Source organism: Pituophis catenifer, unplaced genomic scaffold, assembly GCF_029215685.1.
Source record: "Pituophis catenifer annectens isolate HBS135680 unplaced genomic scaffold, rPitCat1.0.hap2 SCAF_2, whole genome shotgun sequence".
NCBI classification, from domain to species: Eukaryota; Metazoa; Chordata; class Lepidosauria; order Squamata; family Colubridae; genus Pituophis; species Pituophis catenifer.
The window spans coordinates 53,150,292-53,167,768 of record NW_027256882.1 but is presented as its reverse complement, the minus strand read 5'-3'; the positions used below and the strand labels follow the sequence as shown (position 1 = coordinate 53,167,768).

The 17,477-nt window shown below is 40.7% G+C and overlaps 1 protein-coding gene across 1 annotated transcript in view; it reads left to right on the top strand.

Annotated features, from left to right (window-relative positions):
• SUCLG2 (succinate-CoA ligase GDP-forming subunit beta) overlaps positions 1-2,273 on the top strand; it is a 269,256-nt gene extending 266,983 nt beyond the window's left edge. The window contains exon 11 of the mRNA XM_070936853.1: positions 1,128-2,273. Within this exon, the coding sequence (XP_070792954.1) occupies positions 1,128-1,243 (116 nt within the window). The 3' untranslated portion in view covers positions 1,244-2,273. The remainder of the gene's footprint in view (positions 1-1,127) is intronic.
• Positions 2,274-17,477: the final 15,204 nt, after the last annotated feature.

Here is a 17,477-nt window from a genome sequence, read left to right as displayed (position 1 = left end):
TATATTTTGATTTAGTTTTCTGGTGTTAGCTTTCTTCTTTATTCTGATAAATGGACACAAAAATAAATCATGGTAGGCTATTTATAATCTCGACCAGAGTAATTTGTATTATGGAGGAGGGGGGAAACTTGATCTATATCTTACGTCTTTGCTAATATTCCTTGTCTGATCCTGTGCTGTGTAATTTATTCTGTTGAAACATTTCATGAAGAGCTATTTATCTATTAATATATAGTTGAAGTAAGTTAAATGACTCAGTATTAAGTTAGCCAAATGGTTGTCATTGCCTTCTGGATCCATAGGAGATCAATACTGTATTTTACAGTGGTTATCCTGCACCTAGCAGATTCTAGATGCAGTGTAAAATTTAAACACAGGAGGAGGCATTGCAAAGAAAAAACTGGACGTGTACTTTAATGCAGTGGTGAAATCCAATTTTTTTTACTACCGGTTCTGTGGGCGTGGCTTGGGGGGCATGGTGTGACTTGGTGGGCGTGGCAGGGGAAGGATATTGCAAAATCTTCATTCCCACCCCACTCCAGGGGAAGGATACTGCAAAATCCCCATTCCCTCCCCACTCCTGGGGCTAGCCAGAGGTGGTATGTGCCAGTTCTCCGAACTACTCAAAATTTCTGTTACCGGTTCTCCGAACTGCTCAAAATTTCCGCTACCGGTTCTCCAAAACCTGTCAGAACCTGCTGGATTTCACCCCTGCTTTAATGGCATAGAGTCAAAATCCAACAGACCTACATGTTTCATACAACTAGAAATGGTTTCAATATTGTTATGTCTTTTTTATGGGGCCACCATATAGAAATGTGCTTGATCTTTATTGTACTGTACCTGTACCTTCACGTTCCTCTCACGGTTTTCGAAAAAATCAGAAATGAGGGCTCCTTGGTGCTCCCTGAGTTTGGTTATTTTCTTGCAGACATTTCATGAGCCAAATTAGGTAACATCAGCAGCAGCACCCTGAGTTTGGGTGATGAGACATCTGCAAGAAAACAACTAAACTCAGAGAGCACCAAGGACCCCTCCTTTCGGCCCCGAGCTACAAATATTCCCCTTTATTAAAAATTAGAAGGAAATAGGAGTTAACATTTTTTTCCCCTCCTCTTTCCCCTCAGGAACAAATGTTCACGAAGCCCAGCGCATTCTGAACGAAAGTGGACTTCCCATTACTTCTGCAAGTGACCTTGAAGATGCTGCTAAGAAAGCAGTGGCTTGTGTGACAAAGAAATAAAGAGAAATGACACCAGAGATGACATTCCCGAGCTGCCATTGAAGACATGATTTTAACCAGCCACGAGCACCGAGATTTGGCTTAAGTGTCCTGTTAATCACAAACTGCAAAATATTCAGTGGGTGAAAAGCAAACTTGGAATTTCATTTATTACACAGAAGCCTTTATTTTTCAATATTGGGACTGGATGTTCTACAAGCAAATATGAATAACTGCTGTCAGTTGCCATTTAGGGTTTCTCTTTTTAGGTGTTAATTGCTTGTGACTCTCAATTTTTCTAAGATGCTTTGATGCATCCTTAATGTGAAAAAAGGATATTTGATCGCCATTGGCCCTTGGTTGGGGATTGTTCTCAAACTCTAAGAAACTACTAGGGCAATATCAAAGTTTAGAAGGGAGATGCCTTTTCCATATCATGTGGAGAATTTCCAAAATTAGGGGTATGATGTGGCTTGGGAACCTGATATTTGAAATACAAACAATCATAACGTCTAATTCAGGCATGCCAGAAGCTTCCACTGTGCCTCCCGTAGCTCTCTGAATTCCAAATAATATTTAATAACATTTTCCAATTAGGGCTAGAGCATCTTTATATTACATAATTGGAAATAAATGAATGTAATTAGATTTCTACCACCATCATGTCAAACTTATTATAAAATGCAATGATTGATATCCAATGTATTAGAAGAACATTCAAAATTGTAGTTCTGTGAAAGAGTCATTTTTTATTGTCCTATAAATTCACATGTGAATGCTTTAAGTACTGAAGGAGAATTACACACCCTAATGTCACATTTGGCAGTATCCGTGAACATATGCATCCAATTAATATTCACTGTCTTTAGAAATCAATATGTATAGTAGCTTAAAATAGTCTTATCATGAAGAAATCTAGCAGGGTGATTCCTTAAGGTATTTGTGCTGTTATTCTAATGTTATTAATCAGAATTGATAATAGTCAAAACTATCAGGGAACCTGCTGTCATCAGAAAGAATATGAAAAATAAATTGAGGAGTGATCCCACCTAAGCGCTTTTATATTCTGTGAATTTCAGTGCAAATGTTCACCAACTGCAACATCTTCATACTGAAGTAAAGTGGATTTCCAAGTGCTTTAACTTTTGCTTGATTGTGCCTTTGATGTTTCAGAAATATGTATTCACAAAGTGCAAAGGCTATCAAATTAATTCAATAACCACATTAAAGTGTTTAATTAACAATGGAGTTTTGAAATTCAAGATACTTGTTGAAATCAGAAGTAGGGTTATAAACAATGTTATTCAACTGACAAGCCAAGAATTTATGTGATTTTTTAATAGTAAAGAATAAAGTCCCATGAACATAGTCATTCCATCAACTGTTAAGTAAATAAAAATATTCATGTCATACACAATATTCTTCCTATCATAAAAATCCTATAAAATCAGGTGCGGGTTATATAAAAGTTTGTGAACTCTTTTGAATTTTCAATATTTCTGCATAAATATGATCTAAAACATGATTCGTTCTCCACACAAGTCTTAAAACTAGATTAAGTGAAGCCAGTTAAACAAATGAAAAAAGAAAACATTATACTTTTTACCTATTTAAATTTATTCTTTGCTGTATCTTCTGTTGACAACTTTCTTTTATCACTGTGTTCCTCACTTCGTATGCCACCCAAGAAATATGGCAAAGAGACAAAGCTGAAATTGTGTGCTCTTTCTATGATAATATAATAATTTAGTTACTGTGCATAGAGCCATTGATTTGGGATATAAAAGAGTAAAAATCGGTGCAATCAAGTATCAGGTTGTATTTTTCTAATGATTAACGCTTTTATCTAAGTGCATAGATGTATATTTACATACATGTGTGTTTGTGTGTTCCTATCAAAGTACCTGGTCTGCCCCAATATGGGAGGGAGCATACTGCTTCCCTTTCACCTTTCAGCTCCAATCCAGGAACCCTCAAGCAGTCGCAATCACGACAAACCATTTTATACCAAATTTATATCTTGCTGATAAAGAAATAAAGGGAGACTAGTATAGATCTATTTCAAGTTATCCGAGTAAGAGTATGGCTAACTGATGAGAGCTAAATAGCTTGAAATAGATCTATACTAGTCTCCCTTTATTTCTTTATCAGCAAAATATAAATTTTGTATGTATGTATGTATGTATGTATATATGTATGTATGTATATATATACACACACACACACACACACACACACACACACACACACACACACACAGACAGTTCCCATCTCATTTATTATCACAATATATCTTGTGAGGAGGTGATGGATGGCAGTTTAAACTTTATCTTGGAGAATGGACATGACTGGATCTTGTTTCCCCGACTGACTTTGCTTTTCAGAAGATCTCAGAAGGTGATCACATGATCCTGGGACATTGCAACCATCATAAATAAGAGTCAGTTGCCAAGCAACTGAATTTTGATCACATAACCATGGGGATGCTGCAATGGCTGTGAGCGAGTGAAAAATGGTCATAAGTCACTCTTTTCAGTGCCGTTGTAACTTCGAACATTCACTAAATGGACTATTATAAACTGGATACTACCTGTACCAAGTTAATCTCCCAAGGTGGGGAACCAATAAATGCTCCGTCCTATTTTACCAGGAATCTACAGCCCCCCCCCCTTCCTTTCACCATAGCTAGAGGTGTTTTGCAATTGGCTCATACAGGCTCGCAAAGCCGAATTGTTAAAATTCTGAAATTTTGTGAGTCAATTAAGAGCAGAGCTAAGCTACTACATTTAGTGCACCAATCACCTAGCAACTATCGGTTTGGCACAGCCACTTCTTAAAACATTGACTAGCTTGCTATTGATCTTTACTCTTCATTGGCCAAGAGTTTCACCCTAATATTTCCAGGCACGGCTGGGCAATCCTCCTACCTGCAATTTTCCAGTGAAGCCTGAGGGTTTGGCTCAAAAGAAGGTAGCTTTTCGTGTTTCTTCTGAGCCCAGCCAAGGAATTCTTCTGAGACTGTAAAGGGCCGCTTCTTTTACACTGGCTCAACACCCTTATCATAAATACAGGCTTAATTAAAGTTTTTCTTACTCTCACTATCCAGCACAGTTTTACTGACGGAGAGGAGGTATGCTAAATTTCTCTTGAAATCAAGACTAATTTGTTTGGGAAGCTAATGTGGCCAGCTGTTGACGAAAAATAGGTTATTCTGTGAATGAGCTGTTGCCGCTTAGGAAGATAACACAGTGGGATTTTTTTTGGCAGGATACTTGACATTTCCTAAGCTGATTCTTCAGAGCGCAGGCAGAGCATAAACAGGTCATCGCAGGAAAAGGTTGACAGTGACAAAGTGTCTGTAAACACTTCAGGGACAGGACAACTCAGAGGGCTTTTTGCCACCTAAAATAGGTTTGTGCAAACTCTGCGAGTGGAAGAGGATGCGAGGCAGAGGAGCCTTGATAGCACAGTGGTCTAGAGCACCCTGTCATTAACACAGCTGCCTGCAATTACTGCTGGTTCGAATCTCTCCAAGGCTCAAGGTTGACTCAGCCTTCCATCCTTTCTAAGGTAGGTAAATTGAGGACCCAGTTTGTGGGGGCAATAAGCTGACTTTGTATAAATATACAAAAGTATGAAAGCTATTGCTTAATGCATTGTAAGCCGCCCTGAGTCTCCGGAGAAGGGCAGCATATAAATCAAATTTAAAAAAAAAACAAACATTCTGTCGTTGTACGCTATACATCCAGGAAGTGGCTAAGCAATAAACCGAACAACCAAAGCAGGCAATTTGACTTGGCTCACACAGACAGTTAAGCCACCACTGTGTGGCTGGTTTGCTTTTGGCCGCTGTGTATTTATTTAGCGTTTAAGCCACTTGTATGGCTGCCCAGCACACAAAATGACAATAACTATAAAAGAAACACAACAATGCAATATAATGGCTCAAATCTCTATTCCATAAAGCATTTTCCAAACAGCCTCATCCAGCATCCTAACCCAGTGCTTAGAGGGGGGAGAAAAAACAAGTTTTAAAGTCTTATTTAAGGTCACCAGGTTTGGGGCCATCTGAATCTCTAGCGAAATGAGGTCCAAAGGGCAGGTGCTGTGATGGAGAAGGCACACCACCTGAATTCCATTGTTTTATGGAGGCAGCTCAAGTCTCTTGGATCTCATGAGACAGGCAGATAATCAGAGTACTCCAGCCCTGTAACATAATGATAAGCACCTTGTATTGGGCCTGGAAGCCTGTAGCAAGCAGTGCAGTTCTGAAAGCCATGTTGCCAGGTTGAACTGTGGTATGTGCCTAACTACCCTCGTGTATTGGGGAGGAGAAAAAAACCTGAAGAACATGAGGAAAGGCCACAACCAAGGCAACAGTCAAAATTAATTTGAGTCCAGGGCAGAAATGTACCATGTGTTTCGGAGTATAAGACGCACCTTTTTCCCCCCATAAAATGGGGTGAAAATTTAGGTGCATCTTATACACCGAATGTAGCCCCGCCCACCCACTGGCCCCCACCCTTTGGCCTCTGCCTCCCAGCAGTTTACCTCCTTGCAGCAAGCAGCAAGAAGAAACAGCTCGTTTCAGCTTCGGCACAGCCTAATTAGCACAAGTTGATTGGATCGGCCTCCCGACTCTCAGATGTTTTGCTCTGAGCTGTTTTGCACGGGCCCCTGCTGCTTGCTGCAAGGAGGTAAATTGCTGGGAGCAGTTTTTCTTTTTTTCTTTTGCTAATCAAGCTATGCTGAAAACGAAAATGAAAATAAAGCAGGCTATTTGCTGTTTGCTGCAACGAGGCAAAATTGCTGGGAGGCAGAGGCAGATTTCTTTTTCTTGTTTTCCTCACCAAAAAAGATAGGTGCGTCTTATAGTCCGGAGCGTTTTATACTCCGAAAAATACGGTAATTTGTGAAAGTATTTCAGAAATGATCCCCTTAGTTCTCCCAAAGATAAAGGGGGGGGGTGAAGGGAAGGACATTTAGACCCCAAAAATTCTGTTACTCTAAGCTTATAATAAAAATAATATTAACATTTCAAACTTTGGTTTCTTAAGTCTGTTCTGCCTTGAAGGGTAAATTGAATACCATCTTGGTTGCAACTCTTCCTCCTGTTCATTAAGGTTATTCCTTGTCACCATTAGATCACACTGCTGAATTCTAGATGAATTGTAGCTTCCAGATGGTCTTCAAGGGTAGCCCCATGTAAAGTATGCTGTAACAGTCCAATTGGGAGGTACTTGGGGTGTGAGTGACTGAAGAAGATGCTCTACAATTGGTACCCAAGATAGAGTTGAATAAAGGTCCTCTTGACTATGGCTGTGACTTGTTCTTCAATCCAGAACCATGAGTCTAAGAGGACTCCCAAATTGTGCATTGGTTCTGTTTGGGAGAATTTTACCCCATCCCAAGTTAAAGGCAGAAATTCTCCAAATTGAATGGCTCCTAATACTCATAGATACTCAATCTTTCTCGGATTGAGCCAAATACAAAATCTTCCACAGCCTTCTTAAGCTTTTCCTGAAAAGCTCCTTCTGCCTTTGTCCTTTCTACCAGTGGTGAAATTCAGCCGGCTCTATCCGGATCGCGCGATCCGGTAGCGCCAGCAGCGGGAGAGTCCACCCACCCGCCTGGATGTCATCACGCCCCTTTTTGACCTTCTGCGCATGCGTGGAGAAGGCGTGCATGCTCACATTTGCGAACCGGTAGCGAAGGTAAGTGAATACCACCCCTGTTTTCTACCATTCCTCCAAAGCATCTTCCATTCCACAGATGGGACAATTTCTTGAAGAGGTTTCATTTGGACTTCATAGTGAAAGTGAAACCATCCCACGGCTACAGGGCGTGGCTAGTCAAAGCTAGCAAAGAGGTAGAGCCCAGTGGAGCCAAGTAATGCCACAGCAACATAGTGCACTTCTAATTGCTATAGCTAGGAATGCTCAGTTGTTTACCAATAGAGGGATGTGGGATGGAGTGTGTGTGTGTGTGTGTGTGTGTGTATAGATTTTTCCATTTTTAATGTTTCACAGACTAACACAACATGGTGCTTTCTTGAAAGAGAAGTTTCTTCCCTAGGCAGTCCCTTAACTTCAAAATGCCCTCCTGAGAATAGTAAGATTAACGTTTCTTCTGTGACCAAAGTCTGGAATAACAAACATCGGCAGGAAGAGAGTGGCGGTCCAAGAAACAGTGCATCACCATTGCCCCAAAGGCATGCAATTATGTACTTGTGTTCCTCACTTTGGTCCTAACCCCCACCTCACCCCACCCCATGCCTCTAAACCCTTTCAGTGCACTGTAGCTTTCCGTCTAATATAAATCAGTCCTTTTGCATCCTTTGTGCAAGTGGAAATTGTGCACTGATTTGAACCTTTCTGCCTGTTCAAGCTACAAATGGAGATGAACAGAATGGATTGGCTTTTCTGCCTGTCAAATGTCAATCAGCAGAACAAAATGCTTCATGCTGTAGTTACAGGATCTGACAATTAAAACAGTTGATGAAAGCATTTTATTGGAACATACATCACCATTTCTTCCAATTATACCGCTATTAAACATTAAGAATAATCGTAGCAAGTGATGCCTAATAGTAGACATCCATCTGTTCCAATAAATTCAAGCCAAAAAGTTTGGGATTTTTTTTTTTAATTCCAAAGCAGACGTCTCTAAAACCAATGGAGCGAAGTTTCTGAGTTGTATCACAACATACAAATCAGACTACCTGAGACTGATGATAAATTACCTCTTGTAAAAGGAAGTATGGTGGGCAAAAAGCGTTCAGAGAACATGAAGAGTCTTTATGAAAAGGAGGACTTCCGACTGCTGATGTGAGTTTTCCTTCTTTGTGGTTTTGTGTTCCCTGAGGCTTAAGTGTGAGTACACCTATGTTGTAGAGAGAGAAAAGGGAAACACTGAAGGCACAGGCTGTAGGTATCGATGGAAGAAAGAAAGGATATTAATTTGGAGAGTTGAAAGGAAAAATATGGTGTGAAGAGGAGGCAAAATCGAACATCAACAGTTTGGTGGAGTGAGCAATGGCACTTTGAAGCTAAGTCAGCTAAGGAAGGAGTAGCAGAATCAAGCAACTTCACCCGCCTTCCAAAGACACAGACCAGCTACAGCCAAGTAATTGTTTCCCTCCCTCCTACAAACTGATAAGGACTGAGAGGTGGAGAAGCAATTCTGAAAACAGGCGGCAATTACCAGCCTGTTTCAACCTTCAGCAGGACTTTCTGAAGTCTAAGGGTTGGAGAGTAGAGGAGTATAGAAGGATAAGTGTAAGTTGAAAGACCATTAACTCTGGGTAAAAGGAACAGATTTCCCAGTTCTTAAAGGAGAGGAGTGGACCGGGGGGGGGGATTGTGTGTTTCCTGTATTTATTGCTAGGAAAAGCAGGCAGTCAACAACACCCGGGGGAAAAAAGGGGGAAAAAGTTGTATCCTTGTTCAGTATTGCCACTTATAAATACATTACTAGGCACAGTTAAGTAGGTAAATTAGATATAATAGTGAATGAAGGTAAATGTTAAATACATGTTCCAGGATGCATTTATAATAGGTTGAACACATTAAGAGTATATCCTTTGAATAGTTAACGTATTTTTTTGGGGGGGGGGAGAAGGAAAGCTTCCTGATCTGTGGTTTGCACCAGACCTTAATTTTAACCCTGACACAGTCTTACACAGTACTGATTTTATGGAAATAATTGGATGAAGGTTGAAACCTAACCAATAACCATGAAAACAAAACCAGAATTAGCAATTGGTAAACACAAGGAAGATGGCCAAGGAACAAGAGTCTTTTCCAAATAGTTGAGGGACAATTTGGTGTAGTGGTTAGAAATCGAGAGACTATCTCACCTTAGGTATGAAGTCAACCTTGGGCCAGTCCCCTGCAAGTAGACAATGGAAAACCACTTCTGAAAATGCTGTCAAGAAAATTGCAGGAGTCAGTCAACACTTACTTGAAGGCATATCACAATGTACTGCGATGATCAGATCTGAACCAGAGGTTTATCTGTGTCCTCAGGGCCATCTATGTCAAAATTAAACAGCCCTCTCTCAACAGAGAGGGAGGGATATGGCATCATCTATCGCCAGTTTACAACACAGTCCTTTCAGCAGTTCCAAAAAGGCTCCTCACCCATTTGTACTACTCAGACAGTGGTGGGATTCAACCGGTTCGCCCCGGTTCAGGCGAACTGGTTCTTAAATTAAAATATCAAAGTGGATCCTGGGTGCTGTGCTGCTCTGCAATGGAGAAATGGGCAACAGAGTGGCCTGCACAAGGAAAGGAAAAGGCCGCTTTCCCTTCTTCTTCCCTCGTGCTGGCCACTCTGTTGCCCGTTTCTCCATTGCAGTGCAGAGCAGCACCCTGGCTCCACTTTGATAGTAGGCGATGTAATAATTTGCCTGGCCAAACTATCCCCACAGTCTCTCCTACATTGGGCACAGCATTGATTGTGCTGCCAACTTAATTCCTTCCCCCTCTCACTTTTGCCCGCAGACTGACCAACACCCCCTGCACACAGCTCCGCAGGGAGAGGAGAAGTCCCTCCCTCCACTTCCCTGTATTTCTTCACCTTCCCACATGAGCTCTCGGGAGGATCAACTCCTTGTCTCTATGGTAAACCCCCCTCCTCATTCCTTGGAAACTTCACCTCTTAAAGGAGCTGCATCCAGAAGCACCCTCGGAAACAGCCTTTTGACAAATGGTGGAACTTTAACAACTGGTTCACCCAGGGTCAGGTTGGCCGTCACAGGAGGATCTTCTCACATGTGTGGTGAAGCTGGAGGACGGGGGTGGGCTATGCTTCCCATGACAGCCAACCTGACCCTGGGCAAACCGATTGTTAAATTATTTGAATCCCATCACTGTACTCAGGTGACCCTGAGGACACAGTGGCCTCAGCGACTCTCTAAAAGAATGCAAATGACCAGCTGTCTGCAAGGAATATAAATCCTTCCATTCCCCACCATCCAGTAAGAGCTGAAGAAGCTTCTTGGATGAGAAGCAAAATGTCTTCAAAGAAAAACAAGAAAGTTGCCTCTTGAAAACAACCATGACCTGAATGACTGAGAATCTCCATAGACAATGAGCTCATAAATGGCTCAGTGGCTGAAGCTATCAAAAAGGCTCTGTAGCTACAAATCATGCAACAACCAAAAGCCACCCAAATGGCCCAGAAGTAGACTGAAGAAAGGCTCTACTCTAACAATTGAAGTAGATCTACAGGATTGAAGTTCTATGAAGGAGCATATTTGTTTTAGTTGATTACAAAACTTTATATGTCAACTACTCTTCCAATTCGCCTTTGCTGTGTACATATCAGCTGGAATACTGGCTGATGTAAAGCTCAGGAGGCACTATAGATAAACCTAGAACTGTCTGCAGGTTCCAACGTTTTCATCAAAATGATGAAATAAATGTTGCACTATGATGATGTGCACTCTGTTCCTTGATGTGTCACTTCAGAGTCTGCCATACTGGGTGGTCATAAGAAATGTAAATTGATGATGATGATGATGATGATAACACAACCCGCCAGATATCACAGTTGTCGAGGGCTGAAGCGTACAGTTTATTGATATTGATGTATCAGGAGATGCCAGAGTTGAAGAAAAAGAACTGGAAAAAATTATGAAACATTGTGACCTGGCCATCGAAACTACACAGCTATGGGTGAAACATGTAACAGTGATACCCATTGTCATCGGGGCACTTGGTATTATGTCCAAGAATTTTACAAAACACTTCAAGAAATTTCAACTTCCTGCAATAACACCAGCGGAACTGCAAAAAACTGCACTACTCAGAACTTCATACATCTTAAAGAGGTACTTGGTTGATACCGAGGACACTGGCAGCAACCCGTATCAACTATTAGCACCAGTCAATGGTATTTGTGACACATTTTTAAATGTTCGGTTGACTGAGTTTCGTGTTTAATGAATAAAAGAGATAATAATATCAATAGCAACAAAAACTATTATTATTGTTGTTGTTTTGTTGTTATTGTTATTGTTCTTATTATTATTTGCAAAATACATCAAGAAGTTGCAGCTTCCTGCTGTAGCACCAGTGGATCTGCAAAAGACTGCACTACTCGGAACATCATACATCTTAAGAAGATATTGGTTGATATCTAGGATGCTGGCAGCAACCCGTATCCACCATCAACACCAGTCAATGATATTTGAGATACATTTTTAAATGTTCAGTTGACTGAGTTTCATGTTTAATGAATAAAAGAGATAATAATAATAATGCTGGAGGTCAACAAGAGGAAGCTGCTCAAAGTGCAGCACACCAAGTCTCAATATAGGAAAAGCAGCGATGCAAACTCGGGCTGACAGCTGGTGTAACAAAGCCCTGCATGGACAGTTCCTTGAGAAGATCCAGGGAAAAGTAGATAAGGAAAAGACCTGGTTATGGCTGACCAATGGAACACTGAAGAAAGAGACAGAAGGCCTGATTCTTGCAGCCCAGGAACAAGCCATCAGTACGAATGTAATCAAAGCCAGAATAGAAAAATCTGCTGATGACCCCAAATGCAGACTCTGCAAAGAAGCGGATGAAACCATTGATCATATACTAAGCAGTTGCAAGACAATAGCTCAGACTGACTACAAACAACGTCATAACACAGTAGCTCAGATGGTCCACTGGAACTTGTGTCACAATTACCATCTGCCTGTAGCAAAGAACTGGTGGGATCATAAGCCTGAAAAAGTGGTTGAAAATGAGCATGCAAAACTACTGTGGGACCTCCGAATACAGACTGACAATGTTTTGGAACACAATACCCCGGATATCACGATTCTGGAGAAGAAAAAGGTGTGGATTGTCGACATTGCCATACCTGGTGACAGCAGAATCGATGAGAAACAACTTGAAAAAGTCACCACATAACAGGACTTGAGACTCGAACTGCAGAGATTCTGGCATAAACCAGTGCAGGTGGTTCCAGTGGTACTCGGCACACAAGTGCTTGCCTAGGTATTCGACCTAGGCAAGCACTTAAAAACAATTGGCGTTGACAAGATCACCATTGGTCAGCTGTAGAAGGCCACCTTACTGGGATCTGCTCGCATAATCCGCCGATACATCACGCAGTCCTAAATGCTTGGGAAGTGTTCGACTAGTGATTTGAGATACGAAATTCAACATGGTCATCTCGTTTGCTGTGTATACTGTCATCATCATCATAATAATATAAATGGGGGGAGTTTGCTTCATGATAGGAAAACACATTTCATTGTGTGCATCCCTTGACCTCCCCAATAGATACCTATGGCTAAACTCTCTTAAAATTTGTAAAAGGGAGTATAATTTCTGGGCTGGCGATGCAGACCTCCCCCTCACTCCCCCCCCCCAAAAGACAGGAACAGTGAACTCATTTGGTAAACAACAAATGATGTGGACACTTTTGGAAAGAGTGAGAATTATCAAATTCTCCTACCTTTTCTGGTTGAAATTGGCATCTCAAGGCAAATTTAGTACAGCGTAACCTTCGAACGGTTTTGAGCTTCCTTTCACAAGGAAGTGGGTGGAAAACAAAAGGAAAAATGTTTCATGAACAGTGGTAGGTAGGTGGGTGAAAATTACTCATGAAGCAGTCCTTTTTTATCTTAAATTCACTGCCCTGTAATAAACACCTTTTTTCCTGACTTTTCAAAAACGGTTCTATGCAAAGCAGAATGAAACAGATCCTACTCGTTTCTATAAATTCCAGCTTGACAGCTGGAGCATCTTCAATTTGACAAAGGAAAGAAGTTCAATATCCTGCACACTCACTAAGATTTTAGTTTCCTTGAAGTTGTGCCATTAGGTTAGTGGGCATCTCTGAACAGCTCTGGTGGCGCAGTGCTTAAAGTGCAGTATTGTAGGCAAACTCTGCCCACAGCCTGGAGTTCGATCCATGATGAGGCTCAAGGTTGACTCAGCTTTCCATCCTTCCAAGGTCAGTAAAATGAGGACCCCAATTTGGGGGGTGGGCAATAAAGCAAATACATTGTAAACCACCCAGAGAAGGTTGTAAAGCACTATAGGGCAGTATATAAGTCTAAATACTATTGCTATTGTTATTTCTTTTTCATTAGGACACTTTTATAGGGAAAACAGCACAGAAGTATAATCTAGATCTGCTCTGAGAACAACTTGCCATCCTGTGGTAAGATTTGGACCAGGGGTGGCTTCTACTTATCTTTTCTACCGGTTCGCAATGGGAGCCTTGTCCAAACTTGGCAAACAGAAAGAAAATATGTATAAAATAGCACATGTATCAAAGGAGAAACATACGTTGGAGGTTTTCTGTTCTTTGCCGACTGTGATATGCCGTGTAATAGATTGACTGGTGTTTTAGCCTGCAATTGTAATAGCAGTGGATTTATTTAAGAATCGGGATTATAACAAGAGCAGTTGCAATGTCCCAGAAAGGCAGGAAATGTGGACTAGGCTTAACAATAGGAGGGAACAAGCAAAAGAAGCTGCATGTTAGCAAAGTAAAGATTATGAAGAAGCAATGAATATCTTACAAGGTATTTGAAAAGTTCTCTACAAGGAAAGAAATGACTTAGTATGAGTCCTATATATCCACAAATATTTAATGTTCACCAAGAATATATTCTTTTTTGTCCATTTTTCTTACATTAGACTCCATATCTGCCACAATACTGCTGGAGAGCAGGATAATAGTATTAAGATTCTAGATTCTTAAGGAAAGTGAAAAGTGCAGCATAAATATTGGATATCCTGATATAGGTGCTGTATCTAATATTTCTAACTACCTGAAGCTGCCGTTTACTGCTGGACATTATCATTTTTGGAAATGGCTGCTACATAGTGACATATATACTCCAGTCAGAAATATATTTCTTTGATTAATGTAAGAGCAATTGTTATAATTTATTTTTCTCAATATGAAATATTGTGGGTGGGGGAGAAATTATTTTAAGGCCACTGAATTTGAACCCCTGCTCCTCCTGTTTTCCAGAATGTTTGGTCTTTGAAAGTGTAATCCCAGCTGAAAATGTCAAACAGAAACATTCAAGAGAGATCTTGAAGCTCCTTTCCATCCCTTTATCATCATCCCTAAATATGGATCTCTTGGTGTAGTGATATTGATAGTAATGTAGTAGAAGTAGAAGTAGTAGTAGGCTCTGTGTGTATCTGTGAATGAATGTGTGTGCGGGAGAGAGAGAGAGAATGACTGAGTTTAGGTTGGTAATGATTTTAAATTAAGATAATTCCTACTCCCTTTTCCTGATCTTGACACATTCTTGTTTAGTCTGTTTTAGCAAGCCATTGGGTTTCAGTGTGTTCAGATGGACTGTATCTATTTATTTAAGCAAAGGGTGAAATCCAGCAGGTTCTGGAGGTTCCGGAGAACTGATAGCCAAAATTTTGAGCAGTTCGGAGAACTGGTTGCGGAAATTTTGAGTTGTTTGGAGAACCGGCAAATACCACCTCTGGCCCCAGAGTGGAGTGGGAATGGGGATTTTGCAGTATTCTTCCCCTGGAGTGGGGTGGGAATGGAGATTTTGCAGTATCATTCCCCTGCCACACCCACGAAGCCACGCCCACCAAGCCATACCATGCCCACCAAGCCACGCCACAGAACCGGTAGTAAAAAATTTGGATTTCACCACTGATTTAAGATGGCTATTCAACTTCAACATAGTATTAAGTTCAATAAATGTCAAGATCACTAGACTTTATTTGCTGAGGAACCCTCCAAGATGCTATTTTCCATTTCTGTCTGGTTCTGCTAAGGTTTCTGTATGTTCAAATTACTTCTCCAACAATAATGATCTTAAAAGAAAAAAGAGAGAATACTGTAGACTGATTCTTCCATAGTAATATTGATCCTATCTGCTGACACATTATTCCAAAAAGAATGTTCTGAGTAGAAAAACAATATTCCCATCCCTGGATTAGAAGATGTAATGGCAAAAAATCTTCCCTAGTTGGATTGTTGAAGGGGAAAAAAAAACTTGTTAGTCTGCTACAATTCCCAGAATTCCTAGTTAGTTTTAACCATATTACCTAGGAGTTCTGGAATTTGTAGTTCAACCCATCTTTTGGTTGGGAGAGGTTACCAGAGAAGACTGTAGCATCTATTACATTGGATGTTCTTACTTTTGTAGGATATTTGAAGCCAGTACATCTGAACAGTGTCCTTTGTGTGTGTGTGTATGTATATACTTACTTACTTACTTACTTCCTTACTTCCTTACTTCCTTACTTCCTTACTTCCTTACTTCCTTCCTTACTTACTTACTTACTTACTTACTTACTTACTTACTTACTTACTTACTTGGTGGCTGGCTGGCTGGCAGGGTCTAGAAAATTAACTAACAGAATTGGAAGGGACCTTGAAGGTCTTCTAGTCCAACACTCTGCTGAATCAGGAGATACAATTTCAGACAAATGGCTGTCCAGTCTCTTCTTAAAAATCTCCAGTGGTGAAGCACCACAACTTCTGAAGGCAAGTCATTCCACTGGTTTATTTTCACTATCAGGAAATGTCTCCTTAGTTCTAGGTTGCATCTCTCCTTGATTAGTTTCCATCCATTGATTCTTGTCTTGCCTTCATGTGTTTTGGAGAATAGGTTGATCCCCCCTCTTCTTTGTGGCAGCCCCTCAGATATTGGAACAGTGCTGTCATGTCACCCCTAGTCCTTCTTTTCACTAGACTAGACATACCCAATTCCTTCAACTATTCTTCATACGTTTTAGCCTCCAATCTCTGTCTTTGTTGCTCTTCTCTGAACTCTTTCTAGAGTCTCAAACATCTTTTTATATCAATGGTGACCAAAACTGGACCAAAAATTCCAAGTATGTTTTTAACCAAGGCATTATAAAGTGGTACTAATACTTCACAGGATCTTAATTCTTTCCTTCTGTTAATGCAGTTTAGGAGAAGAGCCTTTTCTGCAACAGCCCCTGTCATTTGGAACATCTTTCTGTTTGTCCCCACTATTGTGGCCTTCAGGAAGGGCTTTAAATACTAACTCGGCTGGCAGGCATGGGGCCCCAAAGGAGAAGCTGTAGACTGCAGATGTTTGGTGCATTGACAGAGAAAGGCACCACCACTGCTCCTTCCTGAGCCAGTGGTTTATCACCTCAGATTTAATAATTTACCATTTTAATCTCTTTTTATGCTTGTAATTGTTTTTATGTCTCTATTTTTTACTATATCGTAAGCTTCCCAGAGTCTCTTTGGACAGCAAGATGGGAGGCATATAAATTCAACGATGAATAAATAAAATTATTGAACAGGCTGAGAAATCTGTGCCCTCCAGAAGTTGCTGAATTACTATTCCCAGGAGCAGCCGCAGTGGCAGCTTCAGCCAATATGGCTTATGGTGATGTATACGGGGAGTTGTGGATCAGCAATACCAGAGAGCTGTAAATTCTCCTTCCCTGTTCTGGAATGTTCTTTCAACATTCTTTGCAGTGTACAACATTTCTGGGACTGGCCTAAACAGAGTTTTCAGCAAATAAATTAGCAGGGAGGAAAGTACCAAAACCAAGAGTTGGGCCAATGTATAGTCTGAAGCAACAACCAAAAAAAAAGGGGGGGGGCAAGAATCCAATCAAAGCAGGTTCCCATTTGACAACCACCATGAATCAATATTTTTCTTTAAGGAAGAAATGGGCCTGCAATCCATCATCTGTTCCATTTGTAGCCTTTCCTTGATTCCTGGTCAAGGAAAGGAAACCGGCCCATTCTTAATAACAGCAGTGCGCTAAAGATGTATGTGAAATCTGCCCAAGGGCTAATCAAGTTCCATCTTATTCACTTCAGCATGGAGTTGGATCAGAGAGACAGGGTAGGAATGCCATTTCTCAGCAGCCTGCCATAATGATGGCTTGCTTGGGAGCCGGTTGTCAGAAAGAAATGCATTGCATTTCCTTTATTACTGTTAGGTCTGCCCTCTCTTTGGGAAATACTTCTAACTAAACCTGTTGTTCATTTACAGAATGTTTGAGTTGAATGACACCTTGGCTGAAAAGTTGCTGCTATAATACATTTGATATTTTATGCATGACCTGGATGGAAAGATTATTCCGTGGAAGGCCTATCAAGCAACACTGATATGGTGGAGGGAGAATTACTGAAAGGAGGAGAAAGGCTGCTCAGCAAACCTTGCTTCAAATAGAAACTAAAAGATACATAATTTTTTTTTACTTTTTTTTTAAATGACTAATTAGGAAGTTTTCATTTAAATCCTGCCTTGATTATTGTTATA